Source organism: Halyomorpha halys, unplaced genomic scaffold (genome assembly GCF_000696795.3).
Source record: "Halyomorpha halys isolate HHAL.00 unplaced genomic scaffold, Hhal_1.1 Scaffold159.1, whole genome shotgun sequence".
NCBI lineage: Eukaryota > Metazoa > Arthropoda > Insecta > Hemiptera > Pentatomidae > Halyomorpha > Halyomorpha halys.
In genome coordinates, this window is record NW_027109188.1 from 557300 (window position 1) to 568675 (window position 11376).

An 11376-nucleotide genomic window follows, 5' to 3' on the forward strand; every position below is an offset into this window, starting at 1 on the left:
GGGGACTTACTATCCAGTTTACCAATTAGTAGTAATTAATAAGTTACTCAGTTATTGTTATTAAAACAAAAAGAGTGGTATTATAGTTGTGAAAATGATTCAGATACATTGGTTTTTAATTTTATAACTTTATTTTCATTTGAATAATGAATGTACATGTAGTGGTTAATTGCTGATATTCGTTTTGCAATTTTGATTTGGTATTTTATTATGCGCCATAATAATAATAATGAATAAATGGTAATAATGATAATAATAATAATGAATAAATGGGAATAATGATGATAATAATAATAATGGATAAATGGGGATAATAATAATAATAATAATAATGAATAAATGGGGATAATGATAATAATAATGAATAAATGGGAATAATGATGATAATAATAAATAAATGAGAATAATGATGTTAATAATAAATAAATGGGAATAATGATGATAATAATAATAATGGATAAATGGGGATAATAATAATAATAATAATGAATAAATGGGGATAATGATAATAATAATGAATAAATGAGAATAATGATGATAATAACTCAAGCAATTCGGATTGTACAAACATGTGTCGGAAATTAGAAACAAAGAAACCTCAGGAAAACAGGAGAAGATAAAAGGTACTAGCATAAATGGGATTGAACGGTTTTTGTACATAAGTGTGCCGCTTACAGAGGATGCTCGTAATTATCTCAGGGGGAAGGTTAAGAAAAAATTCTAGTAGCCTTTAGTAGCCTGGTTGAGAATATTATTATATTTTGGAATATAGAAAATTGACTTTAAATATTGGAAATAACTAGTCATTAACGGTCTGAAAATCTTGATATATAAAATATATATTACTAAAATTAATATTTAAAAATAGTCATTAATAAGAAATGTTAACTTTATTCAAATATTCACTGCATTAATTTAATTAAAAATAATTATCCGAATGTAGCCCAAGAGTAAATATTAATATTAGAAGAGCACCATAAAGAAAATAAATAAATAAAATGAGCGTTCATAAGACATAAAGAAAGAAAAGGATCATAAATTCAATTAAATTAAAAAAAAAAATATTCATTTTTTATTCTAAATTTATAGGATCTTATTTATTTAAATCATTACCTTATTTTGTTTGTAAAGAAACAACCACTAACAGGTTAAAGTTTTGAATATATTATAATTTCAAGAAGTATTATTATTTGCCATAAAATATTATTTCGGAACAATGCTTGTTTCATATTTAGCATGGGTTAAAGGGTGTCAGGTAGAAAAGGTGCCTGTCTAACCGGAATACAAAAAAAAAAAAAAAAAAAAAAAAAAAAAAAAAAAAGTGTTGTGTAAAAGTGATTACAATTACACCGCAAATGTAATTGTGATTTCCAATTACAGTTACTTCTAGATGTTAAGTAATGACAATTTCAATTACATATAATTTAACTAATATGTAAATTCAGTTTATTTACATTACTATTATTTCTTAACCCAGGAGAGGTTCAGCCTTGAGTATTTTGCTCAAATTGGAAAATAAACGCCTATATTTTCCTAGTATTTCACTACAAAAAATGCGGGAACAATTACTTCTTGACCAGACTGTACAACGTTATAAAAATGAATTACCTGCCTATTTAACGGGCATTTCTTCCCTCTAGGAGGAAATTCAAGAGGGGAATGAACAAAAGAACGTAATACTTTGAAAACAATTTTAAGGAGACTAGAGGAAAGAGTCTAATCAAGTCGACACAATAAATTCAGGAGAATCTTAGGAATTATACCCGAAGAGTCGATCAAGGGTTTAATATCAAACCCCATAATTATACCTATCGGAAAATTAGGACCTTAATAAACTTAGAAAAATGAGAGAATCAGATATCTTCTTAATATAGAGGTTAGGGACTTTGCCAATTAAGAAATTTTAGGTTTCTCTGTCTCAAACAATTGTAGCGACGTTCTTTATCTATATACACAATTGTAATGTATATTTAAGTTCTTTTTTATAAAATAAACTAAAATATTAAAATGTATATTATTTATCAGGTAAATATAAAATAAATGTTTCAGTCCAATGATGCTATAAATATATAATATCTAATATTTTTATTTAGTAATATCCGTAATATTTAAATTTTGTAATATCCGTAACCCATGACGGTAGCAGCGTGGTAACGCGCTGTCTGCCAACCAAAACCTTGCGAGTCCCCGGCACTATCCGGGATTTTTTCAAGTATAAAATTATACAATACTCACTCGTAGCCTCCCCCGGGCGTTTGTGGGGCCCGTTAGCCAATAGTTGTGACGAACCCACTCTATAAAAACCACGGTACGAAATGCACGATTCATTTCCCAAGTACATCGCGTGAGGCCTTGGACCTCCACAGTCTGTCGCGCCAATAATAATAATTATATCCGTAATATTTTTCAATATGTATTCTAATATTAAATATCCAATACTAAAGATCACCAGACAGTATGTATCATTGTCGAAAGAAGTATAAGGATCCGTAAGTAACCCGTGAGGTTGTAAAATGAAAGATGTATTAAATATCGATATTAATAAGTTAGAAGAAGTAAAACTTACTGTAAAAGAAACTGCTGCTGAAAAATGTGGTATACTATAGCCTAAACTTTACTTGAAGGGAGAAAGAATATTTCTCTCTTGGATGGAAGTTAATATTATAAACTAACCTACATACTTTTTGACGTACAGTCTGGTCAAGAAGTAATTGTTCCCTCTTTTGGAGTAGCGATAGTAAACAATTACCATTTCGAGTACTTACCCAAATTCTCTGACGTTCCAAAGAATGATGTAAAGGAACGCGTTCCACTGTATGAGAACCTCAACAAGTAGACTGCTGAAGTGTTCATTTCTGAATGGAGCCTGGCCGCTTTAGCAATACCATTGATGAATAATCTGTCACCTGATGCCTAAAACAAACAACTGGTAGAATTTCTGTTTAACTAAAAGTTTACTCATTTTAAATATATTTGAAATGAGTTTACTTTGCAGTTTTCTTGTTATATCTAGTATTACTATTACTCCAAATACTAAGCATTGCGACATAACAAGTGTTACTGTTAAACAATATTATATTACTATAATTTACCAGTTTGTATACAGTACAATATAATCCCAGGGATGTTTCAAACTAATCTAGAACTCTTGGTATGTTTTATTCCTTACAAACGATTTCAATAACTTGGTGGTTGAAAGGTTAACAATGCTATATCCCATCCTAAAGAAGGGAGGTGAATGCCGTGCGGGTTGAGGCGTAGGTCCCAGAGCGCACGGTTCGAAACGTTGTGGGTTCGATTTCCACCTGGGGCAGTTAATATTTATTTTTCAGTGGTCCCGAAAATTCTCCCACCTTGTATGCGGCGACAACTCAGGTAGGCAAAAAGGACCAATAGGCCCACTTGCTGGACTTGCCTCCTCCCCTCCACTAAATACCAGCACCAGTGCCAATACCTATCCTAAAAATAAAATAAAACTGAACACCAGAAACAACTGTTCTTATTGTTCCGGGTAACCTATGGCAACCGAAAGGTTGAATCGGAAAGGCTGTATAGGATTAGTAGCGCCCCATGTGGCCAACAGCCAAATCTCACCTCCTCCAACGCTCTCGGTGGCAAGAGAAGCAACCCAGTCTTATGTAAGAAGAGAGCCATCTTATCTACTGGTAGAAGCTATTCATTCTTTCTTTTTGCCTCTCATCAGGAATCTACCATAAGTGAGTAGAACTCCCGGAGTTGTTCTCAGAAGCAGTGGGAAGAGAGGCATGAGAATGTAAAGGGAAGAAAGAACCATGGAATAAGTTCATCTAACAATAGTAACATCCACATCATCATCAACCACCTCAATTTTAGATCTACCATTTCCATGGCCCTGTCATTCAAAATTTTACTAACCATTTAATCATAAATGTTTTCTTTCGGCCACCCACTACACCACTTGTAATATAAAACAATAGAATTTTTTTTTCAATTAATCATGTTCATTTTCAATTATACAGTCCAATCCAACCCAACCAGCCAATCAAAAGTGAAGTGTGTTCGGCAATTCGGTTGAGGGTGTATGCTTTATACATTCATGCTCGGTGTATGCTTCATACACTTATTTTTAAAACAATTCTCAGGCCACTGCTGATGTACAGCTGTGAAGTCTGGGGCGGCATCCTTTACGAAAATAAAAAATTACAATCTTTTGAAAATAAAGTCCGAATATACTTAACATAGCAATACATATTAGGATGTTCTTTTTACACGACAAAACCAAGATTAGCCTATTCTGTTATTTAATATTTTCGACAGATTTCACTTCCCCGTTAGTTCTTATTGTGGTATTCCAGGCTTTGTCCCTTCATTTTTTCCCTATCCTACTCATGTATCTCATTTCCATTGCTTGGATTTTGCCTTGTATTCTATTTGTTGACCTTTGGAACTTCCTTCCTCCTTAAAAAACCAGCCTTAAGTAAGTGGAAACATTTTCCAGCCAATTTTATTTTTTCTCGGACTTCTGTACTACTATCCATAACTTGGGGCCTCAGGTACTTGAAAGCTCTAACGTACTCCAGTTCCTCTTCCTTCAGTCGTATTACCCGTTCTCCTCTTTGCTCCCCTCTATCTATTCTCATTACTTTGGTTGTTAGTTAGTTTTGAAAGGGCGTTTAACATCCTGGTCATCAACGCCCGTTGGTTGTTGGCTTTGGTAAGCCCTAGTTGTTCCATAGTCATAGCTTTGGTATGGTGTACTGATCCGCACCAATTATAATTAAATTTGTGGCAATTATAATTTGTTTAATAATCGTTACGATATTGGAAAGGATGGTGAAAAGCAGATAAGTGACTGTTCTAATTTTAAAAATAAGGCAAGCTGAATAGATAATTATAATAATTAAAGACTGGTTATTAAGTTAGTCTGATGGATGAATTTAATGACTTTTTCTATTACAGATTTCTCAACGCCATTGGAACATTTGTTGGTATCCCTAACTGGTTCAGAGTTGATGTGTAGTGACGACATTCTTCAAAAATATGTTTGACGGTCAAATTGCTATTACATTTTGAAATTTGGAGGGGCCTCTCCTGTTATGAGGTGGATGTGTGTCAATCGGGTATGTCCTATTCTGAGTCGGGTGATCACTACTTCTTCACGGCGTCTACTTCGGGTTGATGTAATCCAGGACATCATATCTTTATAGGTTTCAACTTACTGGGTGGCCTTTCATCCCACATTGCCTGCCATCTTTTATTAATAGATTCCTTTAAAGGGTGAGCAAGTTCCTTTGCAGTTAAGATTGCTGCGGGTCTACCTGGGAGGACTAGCGCTTCTCTAGCAGCTTTGTCGGCCATCTCATTTCCCGTAATACCAACATGCTCGGGACCCCAGATGAAATAGACTGATTTATCTATTTGTTTTAGCATTATTAAGTATTCATGAATTCGTTGAACAAGTGGGTGAACTGAATACATTATATCTAGTCCTTGAAGAGCGCTAATGGAGTCCGATATTATTACTATATTGCCATTTGGTATATTTGTCATACAAAAGTAAAGGGCGGATGCTATGGCACTTAGTTCTGCGGTATATATATACTTTCATTACTTTGGTTTTGCTTGTGTTTATTTCTGTTTAGCAGCTGTAGTTCTTCTTGTAGGATTCTCATGTTGAATTGGAGGTTTCTTCCGTTGGTCCCGAACACATATGTGATCCGCGTAAACCAGGAGTGTGAGATAGACTGTAAATAATTTCTCTAAATTGTTTTTTTGTGATATAAGATACCTTTTAGAGGGTCTCTGCCATGCGCTCAGAAAAATGTTTCTGTATTTTTTTAGAAATTTTTTTATACTACCACAAACGACCTTTGCTTTGTATGTATTAATGGTTTTAATATTCTAAATTTAATATTCGTTTTGATTTTGATTTTTGTGTAGAATAGAACATTAATTGTATCAAAAGATTTTTAATGAATAGAAAAATTACCAACACCAGAAGAAGCCTTTAGTAAAGTTTATAAAAAATTTTTTTTTTGGAAAATCAAGTAAGATTCGGTCTTAGTGTCTATTGAAACCCTTAATACGAATTTTGATATAAATCAAAAATTAGAAATTTTTGTGCTTGATTATTACAGGATATTTTTTTTTTTTTCTGCCGTTGTCTTGTGTTCAAGAAATAAAACTAACTCCTCACAATATTCTCTAAATCCAACGAAATTATTACTGTTAGAAAGCTCTGCTCCATCCAAGCTATGGTACAAAGAATGGTTGTATGGCATGGTTCATACAATAAACAAATTAGAATCGTATCTATTAAATAAAACGTTTAAGAATTTTGTATGGATTTTAAACTGTCATTCTTCCATACAATGTACACAATTAAATTCATTTAATAAAATTTTCTTTTATTTAGATAAAAAAAAAAAAAAATCGGTGTAAAATCACCATTAAATACATGCAAAAACAAAAAAAAATATGGTGAAAACATTATACTTTGTGTAAATGACTGCTTTATCAAATCCGGTTTGAAACTGACAGCATAGACTAGAAAAAGACCATTCAGGAATTTAATACAAACTTGAGTCCAGAGTTATAAAATAATTGAACAAATCATTACCCTGATTAGATTCTTCTGGCCTTCTTTGGAATCTAAATCGATATTGTAATAATTCCTGATCTCTTGGGACACTTCATCCTTTCTCTTCTCGCAAGTGACTGTGTAATTATAATCCAACAGGTGAGGCAGGAGTCGATTCCAGTCAGCTTTGAGTTCATTGCTCAGTTGCGAATTGGTTATTATGGCTGTAAAGAAAATAGAAAACTCAATTAAATTTCCAATTTAAACTCAACAACTCTCTATGAAGATATAACAATAATTATTTTTATAAATTTTTGAGATGAAAAACTTCCAAATAGAATATAATCTATTCTATATTTTTCTTGAAAAACGTTTTGGGATTATTATTTTATTCTCATGCACCTTTAGAATTCATATATTTACCATATTTTATCTCCATGTTGAATATAATCCAATATTTGGATGTTGATGATTCAGATGTTATTTTATGTAAGGTTATGTTAATTTGTAAAACGTCACACATGCAAAATAAATGCAAAAAAAGAACAAGAATAAATAAATCAAGTAAAAACAAAGTGTGTTGATATATTAGTTTGTGTATGCTAATATATTAGTCGTGTGTGTTGATATATTAGTTATGTGTGTGTTGATATATTAGTTGTGTGTGTTGATATATTAGTTGTGAGTGTTGATATATTAGTTGTGTTTTTTAGGTTTATGACTATAGTTTGCCGCCCGTTCCGTGAAATAGATCGCGCGCGAACGCACAAACACTTACATATTTTTATATTACACAAAAATGTCCTATATAATTAAAATAAATCCATTTCTATATTAATTATAAATTTACTTTAACAATAAAACAAATAAAAAATTACAATTTTTTTTTTTTATGTTTCTTCAACACCAACCATAAATCGAGATCCGAAAATTTTCTGTTGTTTGAAAATTACATTAAGAAGTTTTGGTTATTACCACCTGCTGGAATGAGTCCTTCGTCCTTGGCGAAAGTAAACATTATTGGTACAACCGAACCCTGTGTTTGTTTGATCAGGTTCATTGGCGTGTCAGGAAGGAAAGCGTTCGGTCCGGGAGGCTCGACGACCAAGGCGTAAGGAGAAATCGGGCTGAAAAACCAAGGCTGAAAAATATTTGTATTATTTTTTTGCTGTATAAATTTATTTGTTAAGTAATTAAATTCGGATCATCTACATACCAAGAAGTAGTTCGTAGTTTCGACAATGTGTTCTGCGGGGCGACGTCTGAGGCACTTGATCATTGATAAGGAATCTTCAGCAGGACACCCCAGCTCCCTGGCCACGAAGAAGGATTTCTCTCTGACGTTTTCCGCAAATGCCCACGGGTTCAGAGAAGAACCACTGGCACAAATAGCTCCCTTGAACAGACCTGCAGAAGAATGCGAGTTGAAAAATAATTAAAATACTGGCAAAGAAACAGTAATAGTCTAGTGTATTCAGGAATCAAAATTGTAAAATGAAGAAACTCAGTTATAAGTTAGTAATAACTCAATTTGCATTCTAGAAAACCCGTTAATTCAACAAAAAAAAAATTAGGTATTTCTATGAAAAATGTTTAGTCCAGTCAACTAGGGGCCAGAGAGAGATCTCGGTCGAAAGCTTTGAAGAGGTTCTAGAAATTTCCTCATTTATTTAGTAGTTTATTTTTCGAAAGTTATTACATTGTTTTCTGTTTTGTTGTTTTCGCTTTAGGACATTAATTCTTACTTTTAATTATCATTACTATTTATTTATTTAATCATTTTTACATCAGTTCATCAATCTTGCCGACGTTTCAGACGATCCGTACATCTTCACAGGCCTATTTCTAAAAAATATATTGCTAAAACATATTTTGTTATATTAAAGTTTTAAATTATAGGCAATTTTTTGTTTTAATATTGATTTTTATCTTATTTTATTTTGTCTTAGTTTAATTTATGTTTGAAATGATGTATTTTTTATTCTCCTTGTTAATGTTTATTGGTAGCTGATTACAAACTTAAATTTAAAAAAAAAATAAAAACTTTTCTTTTTTCTTCAATATCACAAAAACAATGCATTTTTCTGCATCATTAATTTATACTAAGTTAACAAAGAGTAAATTCCTTACTTTTTTTTACTTTCTAATTTTTTTTTTATCCAAGATATTGCGATTGTTCCCTTAGTGAAGTTCAGTCACATAAGGACCAACGAGGGGATCTACCGAGACCACCGGGTGAGAATCATGAATTTCACCTTTATGAGTTCATTTTTTCCCGCAGTTTTTCTTCCCTTTTTTTTTAGTACAATTTGAAAAATCATGTATTATTCAAATAAATTCTAATATTATAAACTAATGATGAGTAAATAATATTATTGTTCACGTTGAATAAATAATGATATTTTTGTTTAGACACTCCGTTTTGAATTGCGCTAGTCGAAATTACGGATTTGAGTCAAGTCCTATGATAGTGAACAGACTTATTATTGACATTATTATTATATTTTACTAAAGAATAATTATTTTTTTAAATTATTGTTATTCTTAATCTTTGTATATTGATATTGTTTGTAGAACAATAAAAATATTCAAAATTATTATAACCCTGTCAAAAGCGCTAAAAGTATAATTAAACGAAACAACATCTTAATCACACGGATACGTCTAAATTTGTTGGCAGCCGAAAGATTTATTATTAATATTGAAAATAATTAATGTGCATTTTATATCATTTAATTTATTAAGAATAAAATAACAAATTAACAATATATAGTGATTCGAACAAGACACTGGATCTCTCCTATGTCATAATATTAATAAAATAAAAAAATAGAAATTCTTTAATTTTGAGTGGGTTTCTAGGTATTAACCAAGAAATATTGGACTATTGACCGATGGCTACCAAATTACAGTTTTTTTCACTAAAACTAATCCTACAACTTAATTTATATTTTTTAGGTCCGGATATGAAATTGCTGTTTCTTCTACTGTTTAAAATACCAAGATAAAGAAATAAATTTAAATAACAAAAGCACTTTAAAAGTGCCTCTACACATTTGCTAAACAATGGCAAATTCGTGCATACCCTAGCGTTTGGATTGGTTAGTACAAGTTGTCCTAACTTTGCGGCCGACCAGTTGAATTTTTAGACACAAATCAAAGGGAGGTTGTGCTGTATTCACACGTTTGCATTGCTCTAGAACTTCCAAAAGATGAATATTTTTTGCTTTCAGTGTTTTAATTAATTAATTAATTTCCCGAACCTTTGGAGTTAATAATGAACTCTTGTTTATGGTTGTATATTTCAAAATTCTTTCGATTTGGCCTAAATACATTACTTCAAATCTTGTTAATCAACTTTGGCAGTTTATTTTTTATTAAACATAGTACGAATATTCCTGGACATGTTTGTACTGAGGCAAGGAGATACATTATTAATAGAATGGACAAAAAAGGAAACATGCAGAGATATAATTTTGAATTATTTATCCTGTCATCCTATTCACATGAAATACAATGTTATAAATAACTTTTTTAATAAGGCAATAAAGATGACGAATGAAATTAGATTGGTGAATATAAAGGAAAAGTTATTTAATATGTTTCAGGAAAACTTTTATCCTAAAAGGTTAATAAAGAAAATATGGGAATTTAATATAAAAAAAAAAAAAAGAAAGAAATTGACAAAAATAAAAATGAAAATGCGATAAAAGGAAATAAAAAAATGAAATACCACAGTTGTAATTATATAAAAGGTTTGTCAGAAGAAATAAAAAGGTTTTTTAAGGATTATGATATGGAAGATATTTCATTATATTTCAAACCAAACAATAAATTAAAAAATTATTATAGTGGAACAAAGGACCCCATAGATAGTAAATATCAATCTGGGTTAGTATATAAAATTCCATGCATTAATTGTCCAGCCATATATATTGGTGAAACTAAACAATACATAAAGGACAGGATATATCCACAAGGGAGTGATATAAAAAATATGGAAAAGGACCCAAAAAAAAAAGAGCATTGGTTCAACTTGTTGTTCAAAATAAACATAATTTTGGTTTTCAAAATGTCAAGGTCATTCATAAAGAAAATAATATTTCTAGAAGAGAGATATTAGAATCGATTTACATCTCAGAAAATATAAATTATATGGTAAATTTCAAATCAGATTCTAAGGGACTAAACCACCATTATTCTGAAATGTTGAGCAAAATAAATATGTAATTATTATAAAAAGTAGGTAAATAGATAAATTTTCAAATCCTTAAATTGTACAGATGTATATATAATATATATATACACTTATAAAAGCATTTATAGGTGAGTAAATATTTGAAAAAATAAAATAGAAAGGGGGGTATTTGTATGATGAAAAAATACACATATAATAAGAATATATTAATTATGGATTTTAAAAAATGTTAAGCTATAAACAAATAATTAAAATTGAATGTAAATTAATGATAAAAAAATTATTTAAACGGTTTTATTTAGCTCACCACGTTTGTTTTATTATTTATTCTTGGGTCAAATTTAGTAATTCAAATTTCACCCTCTTCCTGTCAACCAATTAATCTGAAATTTTGTATACACTTTAGATTTTGGTGACAATACAATTATGTTTATTCATTATCATTATAAATTCAAGATGGCCGCCGCTACAAAATGGCGGATAATTTATGTTTTATTAATCCCATCAATATGTGTATCAAATGAAAGGGCTCAACAAGCAGAATACAATATACTATAAAAAATTGAAATCCAAGATGGCGGCCTCTACAAAATGGCGGATAACGTAGGTTTTATCAATC

The 11376-nt window shown here is 30.8% G+C and overlaps 1 protein-coding gene across 1 annotated transcript in view; it reads right to left on the reverse strand.

The window, feature by feature from the left end:
- Positions 1-11376, reverse strand: part of LOC106678777 (esterase FE4) — a 31595-nt gene that overhangs the window by 5203 nt on the left and 15016 nt on the right. Inside the window, exons 6-9 of the mRNA XM_067047380.1 lie at positions 7776-7966; positions 7535-7700; positions 6599-6783; positions 2766-2913 (exon numbers count right to left, since the gene is read on the reverse strand). Coding sequence (XP_066903481.1) covers positions 2766-2913; positions 6599-6783; positions 7535-7700; positions 7776-7966 — 690 coding nt within the window. The remainder of the gene's footprint in view (positions 1-2765; positions 2914-6598; positions 6784-7534; positions 7701-7775; positions 7967-11376) is intronic.